Here is a 17133-nt window from a genome sequence, read left to right on the forward strand (position 1 = left end):
ATATATATATATATATCTAGATGTCTATATATATCTCTCTATATATAGATATATATCCATCTCAACACGGAGATAGTCCGGTATCGAACGGACATGGTCCAGGATATAGAACAACTTGATTTACCACTCTTTCTGGCAGAAACCCAAGAGTCGTTTCCTTTGTCCGAATCACTGAGGGACCTTCTGCCCGGTCGTCAGCTAATTATGTATCCACGCCGCGCGACAGCTGCGGTTTAATCCTCCACCTGTAGCCACATCAGTCATTTAATCTATGCGGGACGTATCATGTCTTCCTCTTCGCCCGTCGCCCATGCTTCGCCCCACCTTCGAAAGCCGCTCGACACCCAGAGGGCCGCTGGCGGTGATATGTCTATGATGTTCTTCGCCCAACCAGACTGCCCCTCCAGATTCGCTCACCAGGATCAGCATCGCATCAAGGGCCTCAATGCCGAAACGCTCGCCCGCATCTTCCTGCCTCCCCCCTCGTGGTTGCTGGCCGCGGAATATGCACCCCTGCGGTCCGACGTTGACGACTCGCCGACATCCATCTTCTTCAGTCTCAATCTCTCGATTTACAATCAACCTATTGTAGCCTCGGAATGGATCGAAGAGTGGTTCTTCATGAATGGCCGCGTCCACCCCTACGCCCTTGCGTGGGAGGTTGAGCAGCTCGACGGTCTAGAATCTGATGCAGGCCGCACCCTTCTCTACACCATGCCCGCCCTCATCGTCCGTGATCAAAGCTATCAGCCGTAGGTCTTAACGCACTCCCCCCACACGCACTTCCTTCGAACAAACTCGGCTGATATATGCCCAAAGCGTTCTGCCTAGGCTCTTGGCCTCCATGGTCAACTTCCCCTGTATCCCGCCCATCGTTTCCTTCACCGGCCCCATCGTCGGCCCCGGTCACTCCTTGCTGCGACAGGACCTCCTCCCAGGTCTGGACGCCGCCCAACTAAACTGCTGCGGCTTCATCCAGCTTTCCACTTATCTTACTCCAGGGAACCCCGACAAAACTCCATTCAGAGGCTCTCACCCTTTCCAGGTCTTCGTCATCTTCCCCGTTCACACGAATCCCTGGGCCATCCTGTGCAAGAAAATGACCGAGAGGCGAGATTCCCAGTTCCAGGCTAACACCCAATTCACCTGCACTGGCAAAGTCGCCGGCCTGCTCGACCATCGGGTCATGGTCCATCCCCCGGGCTTCGAACGAGACTACGTCTTTATTGTCGTTCCCGATTCTTGGACTTTTCTCGATAGGGCTACCACCGTGCCTCTCTCTACGTCACCGAAACAACAAGCTTCCTCGGCTTCCTCCGCTTTCCAGGATATGCGCGCTGCCTGCTATTCTGTGACTACGCCTAGCACTCTCCTACCGAGTCCTCCAACCTCATCTTCCGGCCAGCCCGTTACACCGCCACGAAAGCGACACTGCCCTGACCCTGCGCCGACGCCGACGAAGAGGCCGCGTATGCCGCAGCCGGCCCCAAACCTTTCCTCTTCGCCTGACGGTTGCAGCGCTGCCACTCAATCCTTCCCTCCCTCAGCCTCAGCCTCGGCGTCTTCCTCTAGCGACTCAAACACTACTAGGCAGAGCCCTGCCTCGGTAAACCCTTCGACGCCTGCGCTTCATTCAATTGTCGCGTTACCATCAGATTCGCCAATCCGGCCACATCGAAACCGTCAACCTAGCAAAAAAATTCTGGAAAAGGAATAACAACGTGAATGGTAGTCTGCTGCAATATTCTCAGGGTGAAAATTAAAACCAAGACAGAAATGGCCTATTATCTAGCCTAACTCTATAGTTACTGAAAACTACAAACCCCTCCATTTTATCTTCATCTTCCGAACTATCAAAATCAAAAATCCTATCTCGCACCGACCTCAAAGCTTTCGTTCCTCAAGGCTCTATGCGCAAGCCCCGGCTTGCCTCTCCTGTTGAACAGAGATCGCGCTCGCTGAGTGGAGACTGCTCGTTTTATCCGTGGTATGATTGGCTGTTCATTTTATTCGCGGTCTGATTGGCTGAGCCCTTCCAAACACAACCGAAAACCGACAACCTAAACCCATCATTGATCCCTACAAGCAACATTGATAATAAGCGCTTGTATCACAAACGCACTCAATGCGCTACCATGACCGGCACTCTTTTTCGGCAGTCCAGGGAGTGAGCTTTATCGAGCCGTCGTTACGTATGTGTCTGGTACCGCCTCGGAAACGTGCATGGGCCAAATGGTGTGAAGTCCTCCCATCCCTGAGACAAACCCATGAGTCATAATAACTCCAACGCGACATGGATGCACGCAGATTGTCAGGTTCGTTATAAGCTGGGTGAAGATAATGACGAAAGGACTCTGACGAGACGCATCGCTCCCCAGCCCAGGCTTGTTCTTCGCTGCCACAAAAACCGGGAAAGAAAGGCCGCACAAAACAGGAGTCGATGAATGTAGATCCTGCTTTTGAGGCCGCTATTAATAAAACTTCGCAAAGGCTAAAGTGGAGCGAGTGACACTTTTGCATCCAATCGCCTGTTTTACGCCTTTAAACTTTGAACGTGGCCCACGCTACGGAACATTTACGGCAGAATCGTTTGCAGGATTCCTGTCTCTACATCCCCACCCATGTCCTGTCTTTCCGTATTGGACTGTTCAATCTGCCGTGGGGTGTTTCAGTATCTAGCTTCCGTACCCCCCCGATATCAGTTCGTCACCAAAAGTCGGCCATGGACTGTGCAGGGGTGGAGTCGACTCGGCCAAGTCCGGTTTCTGTGAAGTGCCGGTCACGGGGCACAGATGCAAAGGCAAAACATAAATAAAAGGAAGTATGTACTTTTCTCTGATGGATACCCTATGCCTCTCATCGACTTATGTGCGCCAAATCTCCCGGACTGGTCCCTACAAAGTCACGATCCATCTCACCACGACCCCCGAAATTCACTTGGGCGCAATGTCCACGTCGACGCCGAACGATGCCGAATACTGGGAGAAGGAGGGTGCCACGGGCCTGTTGATTCGCGCCGTCTTGCGTGGGCTTCAATGCGTGTTTGCGCTCGTCGTCGTAGTTATCTACGCACTCGATCTGCGACGAGCGACCCAGGACGGCGTCAAGCCAGACTCGACATGGATCTACGCCGAATTTGTGGCCGGGCTGCCCATGCTTGTCTGCATCTCCCACCTGTTTCTCACCACGATTCAATGTCGCTGGACTATCTTGGACAGGCTTCTTTTTATTCTCTGGATGGCTCAGTTTGCAGTCTTTGCGCCGATGTACATAGGTTCAGGAAAACCGCCGAAAAATGAAAGGTTCAAGCCGTCACAAAGCAGAGTGAGATCTGTCGTCTGGATTAACCTAGTTGGTATGCTTCTGTGGCTAGCGACAACAATTCAAGGCACCTCGAGGTGTCGCGCTCGGAGGCAGAAGAGGCGGCAGAAAGGCGACCTGATTAGCCTGAGCCCTAGAGCAGATGCCTTTGAGTCTGTTACCTGAAAGAAGAAGGGTTGTAGCGATGTTCCACAGGGAACGTATAGATCAAAGTAAGATGGATACAAAATTTTATCTACTATTGCAAGATACTGATGATTTACCAGATCTTTCGCTTCATGCAAGCGGAACCACGACCAACGTGGACATGGCACCCGCCAGAAAACGTGCAAATTACTCAACACACTACCCGGTATATCTGAGGCGCATGACAGCGGTCCAAACTCACGTTTTAATACATACGATACAAGATTCTCACTGAAACAATTCACAAGGGAACGAGATGTACTGCTTTGAGCATTTTCCTTTCCATCATTGTCGCTCGTGTGATGACCTTGATCTACCGACCAGCTGTCAAGCTCCGGAGACCTTCGCTTACTGTTGGAGGCAAGGATCACGATCATCGTGAACTTGTTCACGATGAGAGTGAACGACCACAACTAGCGTCAGGCAACAGCCTGCTGTCTATGAATCGGCAGACTAAACACGGGTATAAGAGACCGACTCTCGTCGCTCCTTTAGATAAGAAATCACACGCTCCTTTTGATCCTCAATCTACACTGATCTTTTGTTCGATGTCTGCATTCATGTATCGGTGCTAGGTTGACACATAGGTCGTGACAATATCATACATTGTCAGACAATTGGCTCCACAGGGATCATTGATGGCACCAGTCAATTGATGAGAATTATCTAAGGAGCAAGAACTCAATGACAAGATGCACTGAGTCGTGCAGCTCTTTATACACAAATGAAAGCGTTGCCTGTTCTAGGCAGTAGCAGCTGCCCTGCAGGCAGCTGCACTAGTGGGGCCAGGGCTTGATATGCGACATACATCTCATACAGGATCTCGAAGTATGAACTTCAAACAACACAAAGGACTCCGGGTTTTGTCGTCTGGTCTTTTCTTGGGCTAATGCAGAAATAAACAAGAAGATTATTTACGTTTTACAGTTGTATTAGTGACATGCAGCTAGGAGTCAATTTTCCTCAATAGATGCAAATTGTGGAAAGTGAGGGAGGAGATGATAGATAAGGCCCATGATGAGAATCTATCCTGAGATGTATGTGAACTTGTCCTAAGAGACATAACTGAATAGCTAAGGAAGCAATAAACCAGTATAGACCATGACTACTCAATCTTGACTGCAACTTTGCCGAAATGCTTCTGGTCTGCCAGGTACTGATAAGCCCTTAAATTGGTTAGCTTGGATTATGAATCGTTGCGATATGTAGTCGACTTACTCTTTGAGGTCCTCGAGCTTGAAGACCTGCTGGTCCAGAACGGGCTTGATGTTGGAAGCCTCAATGGCACGAATCTTCTCACGTCAGTAACCACTCAATTGAAAACTGGCGAAAGCCGCCCGGAGGAGGAAATCCATTGCCAAAGTACGTACCATTGTTTCGAATTGATCTCGGCTTCCGACGACGATTCCCCTGACAACAGCCATGCTGGACAGGATCTGAGGGAAGCTCGGTCCGGTTTCTCCCGGTCCACCAATCCAGCCAATGATGGTGACAAGACCACCGATGTTGACGGCTTTGAGACTCTCTGTCACAGTATGCGCACCTCCAACCTCGACGACATAGTCAACACCACCTTCGGTGAGCCTCTTGGCCTCCTCGCCCCAATTCGGAATCTCCTTGTAGTTGATGACATGATCTGCTCCGAGCTCCCTCAGTTTCTGAGCCTTGGATGCAGAAGACGTCGTGGCAACAACTCGAGCACCTGCCGCCTTTGCAAATTGCAGGGCAGAGATACTAACGCCGCCCGTACCCTGTGTCAAGACCCAGTCGCCGGGAAGGACTGCCTTGAGCCCGTAGAGAGCATTCCACGCCGTGAGGGCGCTGCAAGATAGCGTTCCAGCCTCCAGATAACTGAGGTTCCTTGGCATATCCACCAGTCCATTCTCGTTGAAAACACCGTACTGTCGCAGAGTGCCATCAATAGAACCACCTACCCCCGATCCCAAGACCGTTGGGGTCAACGGTCCACCATAGTACGTTTGCATAAACAACGTCACGACCTTGGAACCTTTCTCAAAGCGGGTGACCTTAGGTCCGACAGCCACGACTTCTCCAGCTCCATCGGAGCCTGGAATGATGTTTGGCTTCACACCGAAAGGATAAGTGCCCTGTGCAAGTTAGTCATATTGGTGACAGTAGAGGATGTTTAGTTACCTGGGCAATCATGAGATCGCGGAAGTTGAGAGAAGCCGCATGGAATCTAACCAAAACTTCGTTGTCGGAGAGCTCAGGGAGAGGCTGTTGTGTGTCAAACTTGAGATTGTCGAAGCTGCCCTGACCCTCGACCGCCCAACCCTTTGTAGTTTTTGGCAAAGACATGATGATTATAGTAGAATGGTGTGAGATTTGAAATCGATGTAATGAAGGCGTGAAGAGATTTGATCCAGTTGTTGCTTAATGGGTCGGTTGATACGTGGGTAGGATGCTTGATCCTATATATAACATGATAGCTTTCCTCCAGCCTTGCTTTGATTATGAACATGTTGATCACTCCGCCTTCATTACGCTGCTGACCAATTCACACGGGGATGTAAGAATTGCGTTGAACTTCCTCGCGATTTCCTCGGGGAGAACATGACTAAGTCGTACACCGCAATATCATGGCTGGTGCTGAGAGACTTAGAATAGCTGTATTTAATGAGCATGCGGTTGTGTACAGCTAGTGGATCACTGCCCGTATTGATACGGCCTGCTTCGCTAGGTGGCGCGGTTAGCCCGTGTGGGGGGACTCCAGGGGCAGCGGCGCTAATAAACTTTATGCATATGGTAATCCGGAGTATGTGGGAAGTGGGAAGATAAGATGCTGGAAATTTGATTGACCGCAAGTAGACGAGAATGGCGCTGACAAGACGTGAATGAGACATTCTCCATCGCCAGTTCTCTATTAGACCTCCTAATATCTTACGCTGGTGCGAGTAGCCGCGGCAAGCCTATCGGTGCTAAGGTTTCTATCCCAAAGACAAGACCTCCCGGCCATTTCATGGCATCTTCCCACTCATCTCCAAGGACCCCCTTAATGTAGCACAGCAAACCGCTTGGCCAGTCTCTCAGACACCAATGCTCCTGATTATAGCTCATTAAGACAGTAAAGTAACCCAGAATAACGAGTGCTACGGGATGTCGAGCTGAGCACAGATTCAGAAAGGTCTGGCATACCTCAAGTCCCCAGCCCCAAACTATCTTACCAGGCTCAGGGTCTCCGAGGTTGTCTGAAAGCACTGCAATACGGCGGAAGAGTGCTTTCACTGCATGGAGGCATGCTGTCTTCTGTTCCCCTGCAAACTGACGCACTATGCATCCCTGGAGAAACGCAAGCTGTGGATATCTTGTTTCGAGATCATTCCCAGTGTCTTGGTAATTGGCAACAAACTTAGTGAGAAGCCATGATTCTGAGACGACTACTGGGGGAAGCTCTGCTGTACAAACACCAACGTAGACCTGCTAAAGTGAAGTGCCTTTAACAACTCCTCAACAGGGTCGAATGGTGATTCGGAGCGGACGCTACTGGGGCGATAGATAGGTTCCGCTACGGCATACATTGATGTGAAAGCGGAAAACCCCAGCAGAGCTTGTTCGTGCGCCTGACTGGGGGATTCGAAATGCGGCCTAGCTCGAGTGATTGCGGCTTGCTGGTGTGCAACAGCTCTGACATACCACTTAGATTGGGAACGATCTTCACTGTAGAGCTGAAGGGCTGTGAGGCCCAGGATACTATTCAGCAAGTAGTGGTGAGAGAAGCCCAAGCGAACAAGGTTGTATTGCAGCTGCTTCGTAGTCTCCGTCATGTCGCCTGTGACGGGATACCGGTGCCAGTGCTCCAGCAATTCGAGATCAGCTATGCTGTCCTCGTTCAGTGGCGGCTTGTTCAGGGTAGGAGACGAGAAGCTGCACACGACGTTGGCCCGCTCGCATTGAAGGCATCGTGGATGGACCTCATTGCACTAGGAAGTTCAGCTGTGGGTTCTCCCCTCGGCGTGGCAAGTAGCAGGAATGGCACAGGGAGGATAGTTACCTTGGCGTGCTTCTCCTTGCATTGAACACAGCCTTCTCGGGACTTTCTGTGAGCTTTCCGCCTTCTAATCATATTTGTCATGCCTCCGTGTCGCGTCACAGGAAGATACGCTGGGGTCGCATGGGGCGCCGTATAGATACGGTGATGGAGTGTTTTGGCTACGTTGATATGATTAGTTTGAGCTAACCGATCGGACCTTGTCGGCCGCTGTTAAAAGCGGGGTAAAGGCGAGTCATATAATCCGAGAACGCTTACCAATCATAGGGGCTTCCCTAGGCGACTGATACACTGGCGCCTGGGCGCAATTTTAAAATTGGCGCCCGGGCGCGTTGTCTGACTAAGCCCAAGAAAAATGGCGCCCCTGTTTCTTTGCCTTGGTTTATTCTTTCTTCTGCTACAGATAGATTTAACAGAAAATGGATTTTAATTCTACTATCCTTTGACTGTAATACACTGTTCTGTCGAGTCAGTGCCCGAGTGCATGGCTTGCTGCTCTTTACTGTCTTGTTCTACTGTGACTAACAGCTATTTGCACCGACCAAGCATACGAAAGAGGATAATAAAGAGCCTTGTTCTTCGACAAAGGAAAGGGGCTGAAGAGCCGGTTTTGTGAGCCACCGAGCGCCCCACGATAGGGGCTGTGCTTGACCAATTAGAGGGCGAGGCGTCACGCAACATCTACGCTCTTCCAGATATCCTTTACACCCCTTCTCTTGTTTGCCAGGGGATTATCACCCATCTCTTTGACGACCTGATTTCGAGGAACCGACATCCTAGCTAGAGAAAAGCATAATTCCATGCTCATAGACCTAAAAGGCATAGTTAAAGCCAGTCGCACGTTTCTTGTCGCGCGCCAAGCCGTTTGAGGGCTGCTCCGGACATTGCCGGACAGCCGATGTGCGAGTGATGCTTCAAGGGTAGTGCAACACCCTAGTTGAGTGATTGCGTTTCCATCTTCCGATCGAGACCCGCTTATTAACATCAAGGAGCGAAACGTGAAATCCGAAATGAAGCCAACTGGAAGACGATTTATTCTACGGAGTTTATGTATCAACCGCACACGCTTAATATCACATCACGCCCTGATAATGAAATAATGAAGGAAGATTTCCACCTTCTTTACTGCTATTGAAGTACGCGTTGCCTAAGCACCTAAGCATATAAGTTTTCGGCCGCATGCAAGATAACTCCTTACTGTATGGGACATAAAGTCGATTGAGTATCCCTATGCTTTACAGATTTAGCAATGTTATCGGAGTTGTACTATTGGCGTTCACCCGAGAGACCCTTTCACGTGTTTATCACAGAAGAAGTTGAGAAAGGCAATCCCGCTGGGCGATAATTTTCCTAGAAATAAGGTTTCGAAACAAAAAGGCCGCTAGCCCTGCCATCTCGGTGTTTTAAAAGTCCCAACTACCGAGCCTACGGGATGTTTAAATAATTAGACCGAACCAATTTGAAATGTGGATAACCGGGGTAACAAAATGCCAGCCTGACGCTGCCCTGGAACCTTGGATAGCAGGAGCCGTGATTCGTTCAGTAATCATATTGCGCATCAACCACCGGCCGGCTCTTTTATGTAATTTTCACTGGATCGGAGGTAGATTTGTAATGGCATGTAGTATTCCCGGCTCACTTTGATCCGCTGATTCGCGACTCAATCCTTCAGTCGGCATATAATGCACATTTCCGCAATGATAAGGCACTGAACTTGTCACGCTGATAGGAGCCTCCGTGTACTGGTCATCACCGCAATGGGTTTTATGAGTTCCAGTATCCACGTTTTGTGGGCGCTCTCTTTCCTTACTTCACTATCTTGGGCTCATCAAACAATCTACACCCCCAGTCCCGTAGTCAAGATCAGAAACGGGACGCTAGAAGGCTCGTATGATCCGATCCGTCACCAAGATGCATTCCTCGGGGTACCCTTTGCAGCAAGCCCGACTGGTAACCTACGTTTCAGCATGCCACAGCCTCCAAAGCCCTGGAAAGGCATCAAATCAGCCAAGACATCTGGGCCGTACTGCATTGGCAACTATCTGGGCCTGATAGGATTCAGTCAAAACACGACAGCATCCATGAGCGAAGACTGCCTCCAGCTTAACATCATTCGTCCGTCTGGCATCCATAAGTCTCGAAAACTTCCTGTCTTTGCCTGGATCCCGGGTGGTGGCTACGCTGAAGGTGGCGCCACTGATCCTAGATACAACGGCTCATTTTTAGTCAATACCTCGGTGCGAATGGGCACCCCAATCATCTTTATAAGCTTCAACTATCGCCTAGGCGTTTTCGGCATGATGAATGGCCCGGCTGCAGCCAAGGCTGGGCCCCCAACGTTTTCCTCCACGATCAGCGTCAAGCGCTTCGCTGGATCCAGGAAAACATCGCACAATTCGGCGGTGACCCTTCACGAGTCACTATTGCGGGTGAATCAGCAGGTGCTACCTCTGTAGGTCAGCATCTCATCGCATATGGAGGTCGAGACGAGGGGCTTTTCAACAATGCTATCGCACAAAGCGGAGGTCCTCTATCTTTTTCTCCCTATCGCAACGCAGCCGAGAGGAAGGCCTACTCCGATAAAGTAATATCGGAAACAGGCTGTGCCAAAGCAGCGGATCAGTTGTCTTGTCTACGCGCTCTACCTGCCGAAACCTTGAGAAAGATCAGCCTGCTTCTTCCTCTATCTTGGGTCGTTGATGGAGAGCTCTTTACCTCGACCAGCTCTCGCCTTCTCGAGGCGGGGTCATTCATCAAAGTTCCTCTTCTGATTGGGTCTAATAGAAACGAAGGGACGTCTCTATTTCAATTGTTCGGCTCTCTGCCTGTAAACACTGATAAGGAGCTTTTCACGTTTGCCAAGGGATACCTAGGACGACCAGTGGATGAGGCAGTCTTTACCAAGTGGTCCAAGCTGTATCAGAGTGAGGTCAACAGGCCCTCTTCTGCAGGCTTAGACAATGTTCTGCCTAATCCAGGTCCTCAGCTGGGGGCCTTCTATGGCAAGGCAACCCTCTGGTACGGAGACGCTGCTTTTGCTGCTGGTCGGCGGATCGCCAATCAGAGATGGGCCGAACATGGCACGCCAAGCTACAGCTATTTCTTCGACACTCCGCCCGCGAACCTCAATTCCACGATATTCGGCGCCGCTCATTTCCAAGAAATCCCTTATGTTTTCGCCAATACTGAAGCTGTTGGTTGGGATACAGACCCGTTCCCATCCGAACCTAGGAAAAGGCAAAAGTATATAAAGTTAGTGGAGGTCATGAGCCGTATGTGGATCAGCTTTGTGGTTACAGGATCTCCTAACCATCACCGAAGTGAGTCATGCATGTCTATAACATGCGAAGAAAAATATTTCTCTAACGTTCAGCAGTTTCCGATTTGAAAGTGAGGTGGCCACGATACTCCCGAGGCAATCCAACGAATCTAGTTTTCAGTGCTGAGAATGGAGTCTCTCTGCAACCGGATACTTGGAGGCCTGAGGCTATCGACATGTTTGCCCAGTTGGCGCCTAGTTTGGACTGGTGAGGTAATAGCATCGCTGAATTGCCTCTTCCTCCGTTAATTAGTTTAATACCGCGGTTCCTACGGGCCGCATTATCATACTATACACTAGATACAAACTTTATCATTTGAGTCGGTTAGTATTCACCTTAACACCAATTTATTTGGAGAGTTCATAGATACTCACGATGATATTAAAACGTATCGCGCCTGGGATTGGCTATAATCCCATGTGTCTTTACTAATTGATTCCATATTTAAGTCAATAGACACGTTCACTTACATGGTAATCGAGTCCCCAGTCACTTTCATCGGTTTCAGATGTACACATGTATCCATACCGTATTCAAACAGGGTTCTGCGAGGTTCTTTCAGCTGGGTGGACCATCACAAGGTTAGGCGCTAAGCGTGGTCACTTCAGTAGGGCCTCAGTGAAGGGCTGTGGGCCACGGCCTGTCGCCCTGCCAAGGCTTGATTGAGCCCAGATGCAAGGGTGGATTCTACCATTGGTCTACAGACAACTGCCTCGTTTTTACAGATTGCTGCTTGACGCTGAGTAGGCGCCCGACATAACTAGTTTCACTGATAGGAGTGCGATCATATTGAAGAAGCCAAAAATACTCAAATAATTTACCATTTGCTTTGGAAGAAATAGCTCGCAGCCTGCAGCCTAAGCACATCACGGATTATCTCCATAGAGTTCAACGAAAAATATCACTCTTCGCTAAAAGTTTATTCCTCGGACCTTCCAAGCCTCATGGCAGACAATAAAAACCACCATAGCTCCCGTGTCGAACTCAATCATGTTCCCGAACCCCCCGCTTTCCAATATGTTCCCCTCACGACGGCAACCAGTATCCGCCTGGTCCAGATGTTGCCTTCTCACGCAGGCGCCATACGTTGCAAACTAATCACTATTGATCTTGAGCAGGAGCCCCGACTTTTAAACAAGCTTGCATCCAAGAGACCTCATGCCGGAAGCCGTCAAGGTTATTCTGGATACAAGAATTGGCTCTATTCTAGTTACGCGGCCCCACGCCAGATAACTCAAGTTGAGCTCGTTGGCGGGCCCACGTGCATGGGACGGCAAGACGAGAGCCAATGCCAAGATATCTGTGAATGCTACTACATGTGGGAGGCTGGACAAGGGATTGGACGTGGTGAATATCCGTCTAAAGAGCAGCCGAACAAGCGGTAATTAGTTATCCATCACACTTATACTGGCTCGTAGAATATCTTGTGCACCCGTATTATTATGCGAGATACAAGCATTGAGGCAAGGAGCTAAACGGCACTAATCACTTACACCACATGGGCTGGCTCGGGATTGTGACCCGCGACACTATCGGAATTGGGCGTTGAGCTATCTAAGACAACAAGGTTAATGACGCATTACAGCCGAGTTGCCAGATAACAAAAACAAACAGGCTTTGGATTGTGCTTTGATGGCTGTCACGTCACATTCCTAAATTTAGTATCAGTTAATAACTTATGCTCATTTCGCGCCTGTTACTGTTAGAACGGATCATCAAATGCCAGTGTTTCACTCGACACGACAGATCGATCAGCCGTCCACCCTCTCGGCACAAACCACGGAGATCATCACCACGACTATCTGGGTAATTCCCCAAAGAATAACCGCTTTCACACTCACCCAATCCCAATCACCCCAGCCTCGTCGCTCCACCCACGATAATCTCGTTGGTTCGGTCGACTCGCCTAGGTAATCTTATCTGATCATCAGACACACCTAAATCTTCATCTCACAGCCACCAAAGGAACCACAGCCTCGCCAACATGACTCAACTACCCTTTGCATTCGAACACGCCAACGCGCACAACTCGTGCCAGTTTACCTTCCCAACTAGAAGAGGCGATTACCTGGTCCAAGTCTCATGGCCTCTGTGCTGGGGCCATGAGCGCGCACCGCCAAAAGATGATATCACACCCGTCTCCACAATGAAAGAAAAGCCTCACCTCCAAAAGACATTTAACTGATGCACTCACTATAGTTACATTGTTGACGGAAACGCCTACTTCTTCACTGCCACAGATATTGCCCGTCGCCTGGAAATTACTCACCACACTCGAGCTGTCCTCGTCGCGGTTGGCTATCCTAATAAAACATGCGTCTTTGACAAGCGACGCAATGGCGATTTAACCCCCGCCTCTTCCGACGGGATGTACGATATTCCGCCTGGCCCCGATGGGAAGCCGTCGCTGGGTCCTTTCGGTGGCGCTTCCGACTTTTTAGACGTCATCCAGAACGATATACAGTCACACGTTGAAAACACGCTCTTCCCACTTCAAAACAGGCCCCAAGGCTCTCTTCGGCCACTCTTACGGAGGCCTCTTCGCCCTCAACGCCCTCTTCACAAGGCCAGATGCATTCGACACCTTCATCGCAGCTAGTCCCTCCATCTGGTTCAACAACCAGTGCATCGTGCGAGAGCAAGAAGAGCAGTTCAACAAGCTCGAGCCCCCTGCCGGCCGAGCCCCGCGGCTGCTGGCCATGTTTGGCGGTGCTGAGCAGACTCTGATCAGATTATCCGGCGAGTCGGATGAGAAGTTTGACAAGAAGCAGAAGGGGGCGGCGCTGAGGAAGATGAAGGATCATGCACTTGCGTTGGTGGCGAGGATGGAAAAGTCGCCCCATCTGAGAGGGGTTTGGCAGTGGGAGTTTGAGGCTGAGAATCATGGTGGTGCTGCCCCTTGTGCGTTGCAGAGGGGATTGTTGAGGTTTTTGGTGGATCAACGGGCAGAAGAGTCGGTTTGAAGATGCAGCCTTGACTCTACCCTTCTCGTAAGGCACAGAAGCAGTACCATCCAGGACCACCTAATGGATAACCCCACCTAATGGATAACCAAAATTTCGCTCCGCCCACACAAAATCCAAATTTTGATGCGTGCACAAAACACCAGGTCGTCAATTAAAAAGCGAAGCCTTGGAGAGAGACTCTAGAAAATTGATCAATTTTTACTCTCTGCGTGGTTTTTTGACCTCCCGACCGCTCCGTGTGCGCTGGCAGTGCTTTGTTACGACCCTAAAGTCGTCACTTTCATCCTCTGATCCGACACCCACCTCAATCACCGACTCGACCTCCTCATCCACATCCACCTCTATTTCTGCCTCCTTTGAGTCAAGAAGAGCTTCTCCAGCCGCTAGAGCCTCCGCCAGAGCCATGAATCGTCGGTTCGGGTTCGGTACCGCCTTTCTTTTCTTCCCTCGCCGCAGCTGGGACACCTGCTCCTCCAGCCCAGTAATCCGCGCATTCTGAACGGCCACCTTCATCTCTAAAGCTTCCAGCCCCTTCGCGATCTTACTGTACTTCTACCTGGTTGGACGACTTCGGTGTTTGGCCAAATCTCTCACCTGGCGGCTCGTTTTCGGCGTATCATCTGAGTGCAACTGAGGAGGGCTCGGCGTCTTGAACTGTTCCACCACTTTTTCTTTGTCCGGTTGAATTTCAGGATGTGTTAGAGCCTTGTGACGACTTATAGGCCAGTTTCCTGTAAACCTCCGGCCGGCTAAGATAATCTCTCTTATCACGCCTGCCTCCCTGGCTTTCGCGTATGCCCGAATAAAATTCACTTTGTCAAACGGTGCAGAATCGGTTAAACTAGCTAGCTTTTAGAGTTCTTTTCGATATGCTCCTTTAATGATATCGAAAATTCCATTATCTAGCGGCTGCAAACCATGAGAGCAATGTGCTGGTAGGTAACAGCAGTAGACGTTGTTCAGAAAGCACGTCGCCATCCACTCGTCCTGACTGCTCGTTAGCGACCCTATGGCGGGTAACTGCGTGGCGAAAACATCAAAAGGCTCACCTGCACATGGCTTCCGTGACCGTCAAGGATAATTAGCCTCGCATCCGATGCATCACAAGACTCCGTTTGAGGTAGATAGACGTCTTTCAACCACTCGAGAGCTATATGGTTGTCGGTCCAGCCGTTCGGGGATGTGATGTAGTGCCAGTCGGCTATCAATTTGAATTCGTCGAGAAACCACTGCTTCTGAAGCTCTTTCCCTTTAAAGATAATCCCCGGTTTCAGAGCGCGGCCAGTTGCGGTAACAGCCTCGATGAATGAGGTCCAAGTGCGCGACTGGGAGCCCTTCAACGCCTTCTTCTTCGAATCAGAGCTCCCGATTACGAGGCTATCCAGGCCTTATGGACGACCAATTCGTTATAACCTGCAAGAACCAGTAGAGATCTTATAGAGGACTTACCGAAGCCCGCCATTATGCCACCCTCACCCACATTAACCGTGTTCTCAGATTTGATCCAGCCGTACTCGTTCTCCCGGATATCTAAGTACCAGTTGACAGCCTTCGGAGTAAGGCCGTTAAATCTGGCAGCTTCCTGGCGCTTTCCAAGCTTGGCGGATAGACTTGGGTGACGTTTGACGAACCTCGTGGTCCAGTGCTTGCCCAATGGTTTGTTATCACCTTGTCGTTTGAGGATGGCCTCAACACCGGCGCGGAGCTGGCTGTGTGATAGAGCATAGCCCAGAGACTCTTGTCGCAGCGCCCAACGAAGTATAGTCTCTTCTTGGAGCTTGGAGATACGCTGGTGAGTCTGGATACGTTCATTCCTGCTCGCTTGACCGGAAAGTCTTCTAGAAATGGTCCACTGAGGTACTCCACGTTTCTGGGCCGCCTCAGTCTGCGATAGGCCTCTATCAGTGACATCAAATAGAGCATCGGCTACGTAGTCTTCAGTGTAGTCATTTTGAGCCATTGGGTCAGGGATTGCGCCTCGTACCCCAGGGGATATGCCTACCTGAGTATGTGTCGTCTCAAAAGGTAGGTTAGGTGAAACTGGAATTTTTTCAAAGGACTAAAGAACCAAGCCACGTCTCGGAACGGGAAAAAAACAATCCGATATCAGATTCCCGCGGGAGAAAAATGATAATACATGTCTCAGTTCGTGAGTCACTTTGTTTCAGAGCCAATGCGACGCTTTTAAAGATTTAGTTTCGTATGGAAGGACCGGAATTTTGGTGATGCATCAGGTGGGTGTCAGACAATTGGCTCCACAGGGATCATTGATGGCACCAATCAATTGATGAGAATTTTCTGAAGAACAAAGGAAATTGAACAGCCATGCGTTCAGGCACAGCTATTTAAGCTCATGTCGTTAGGATTGGAATCCTTGATGCGACAAGCTAGATGTGAAACCGGATACATGACCCCAAAGTACGGGCCGAGTTTCATATCCAGTCGCACGAACCTAGTCGTGATATGCGACAGTGGGGCTATGCATTAGGTGGTCCTGGATGGTATAGCTTGCGCGTGTGTTTCCCCGGTAGCACAGAATCGACTTTCTTACAGAAGTTTCCTACTCCTTCTGGTAACCTTTAGGTACTCCCTCACTCCGCTTTCTCAATACTGAGCGCCGTGAACCTGGCCCTGAATGGGTGTCTTTCGGGAGAAAGCCCTGTTTTGTATTTTAACGTGCTGCTTGAGAAACCTGGTGTTTGCTAACCCGGGCTCATAACCTGTTGTTTATATTGCGCAGTAGTGCTGAGTGGATCATATATATTTATTAAGCTTGTTGTTAATTATTGAAATGATAGTTCTCCTCGGGTTTGTATCTCTAAATGATTTCATCTAGGACTTTGAACTCTAAATCTAGGACTTTCAGACTAACAGTCTGAATCCTGAAGGGAAGGGGAATTCCCGGATTTTCCAACAAGAGGTAAACTAGAACAACTAAGGATTAGGATGATCAGCAAGGTATATACAAAGCAGAGTCACGATTCGCAGTTTGTTCCTAGTTCAAACCGGCTTCAAGAAATGGATTCCGGAATTGAAAATTGTGCAATTGGTTTTGCTCCGCAAAACTTGGTTGACACGGGAGATGATGTAAACATCGTACTATTATTTCAGAGCATGCTGTTGTGTTGTTTTGTGACTGATTCCGTCCGGTCCGCGTGCGTACGTCGTGTTGAGACCGTGTGACTAAGGTGGTCCGATCTGCTAATGGCTGGGATGTGGATACTATGTAAGGAGCTGTGCTCCTCTCGGATACATGTAACTTAGAACTAACAACAACACAATTAACTTATTCGTTTCAACAAGAAAACATGACGCAAGCCACAGGCCTCAT

General features: G+C 49.8%; 5 protein-coding genes across 5 annotated transcripts; 3 read left to right on the forward strand and 2 right to left on the reverse strand.

Annotated features, from left to right (window-relative positions):
- Nucleotides 1-285: 285 nt before the first annotated feature.
- MRS44_018446 (uncharacterized protein) lies at nucleotides 286-1717 on the forward strand (the record flags this gene model as incomplete). Its single annotated transcript, XM_065615929.1, has 2 exons — nucleotides 286-752; nucleotides 820-1717. The coding sequence occupies 2 exons, from the start codon at nucleotides 286-288 to the stop codon at nucleotides 1715-1717; spliced, it is 1365 nt and encodes a 454-aa protein (XP_065472001.1).
- A 1229-nt stretch (nucleotides 1718-2946) lies between these two features.
- MRS44_018447 (uncharacterized protein) lies at nucleotides 2947-3486 on the forward strand (the record flags this gene model as incomplete). The annotated part of the gene is made up of 1 exon (XM_065615930.1): nucleotides 2947-3486. The coding sequence occupies one exon, from the start codon at nucleotides 2947-2949 to the stop codon at nucleotides 3484-3486; it is 540 nt and encodes a 179-aa protein (XP_065472002.1).
- Nucleotides 3487-4612: 1126 nt separating this feature from the next.
- On the reverse strand, nucleotides 4613-5826 carry MRS44_018448 (uncharacterized protein; the record flags this gene model as incomplete). The annotated part of the gene is made up of 4 exons (XM_065615931.1): nucleotides 4613-4673; nucleotides 4726-4799; nucleotides 4878-5615; nucleotides 5662-5826. 4 exons carry the CDS (start codon nucleotides 5824-5826, stop codon nucleotides 4613-4615), a joined length of 1038 nt encoding a protein of 345 aa, XP_065472003.1.
- A 3447-nt stretch (nucleotides 5827-9273) lies between these two features.
- Nucleotides 9274-13799, forward strand: MRS44_018449 (uncharacterized protein; the record flags this gene model as incomplete). The annotated part of the gene is made up of 8 exons (XM_065615932.1): nucleotides 9274-9741; nucleotides 9786-10836; nucleotides 10893-11043; nucleotides 11807-12217; nucleotides 12543-12746; nucleotides 12793-12867; nucleotides 13036-13279; nucleotides 13347-13799. 8 exons carry the CDS (start codon nucleotides 9274-9276, stop codon nucleotides 13797-13799), a joined length of 3057 nt encoding a protein of 1018 aa, XP_065472004.1.
- A 201-nt stretch (nucleotides 13800-14000) lies between these two features.
- On the reverse strand, nucleotides 14001-15762 carry MRS44_018450 (uncharacterized protein; the record flags this gene model as incomplete). Its single annotated transcript, XM_065615933.1, has 4 exons — nucleotides 14001-14333; nucleotides 14397-14507; nucleotides 14852-15189; nucleotides 15252-15762. 4 exons carry the CDS (start codon nucleotides 15760-15762, stop codon nucleotides 14001-14003), a joined length of 1293 nt encoding a protein of 430 aa, XP_065472005.1.
- Between the last annotated feature and the right edge of the window lie 1371 nt (nucleotides 15763-17133).

Source organism: Fusarium solani (genome assembly GCF_023522795.1).
Source record: "Fusarium solani strain SB1 chromosome Unknown bctg00000016, whole genome shotgun sequence".
Classification (NCBI taxonomy): domain Eukaryota; kingdom Fungi; phylum Ascomycota; class Sordariomycetes; order Hypocreales; family Nectriaceae; genus Fusarium; species Fusarium solani.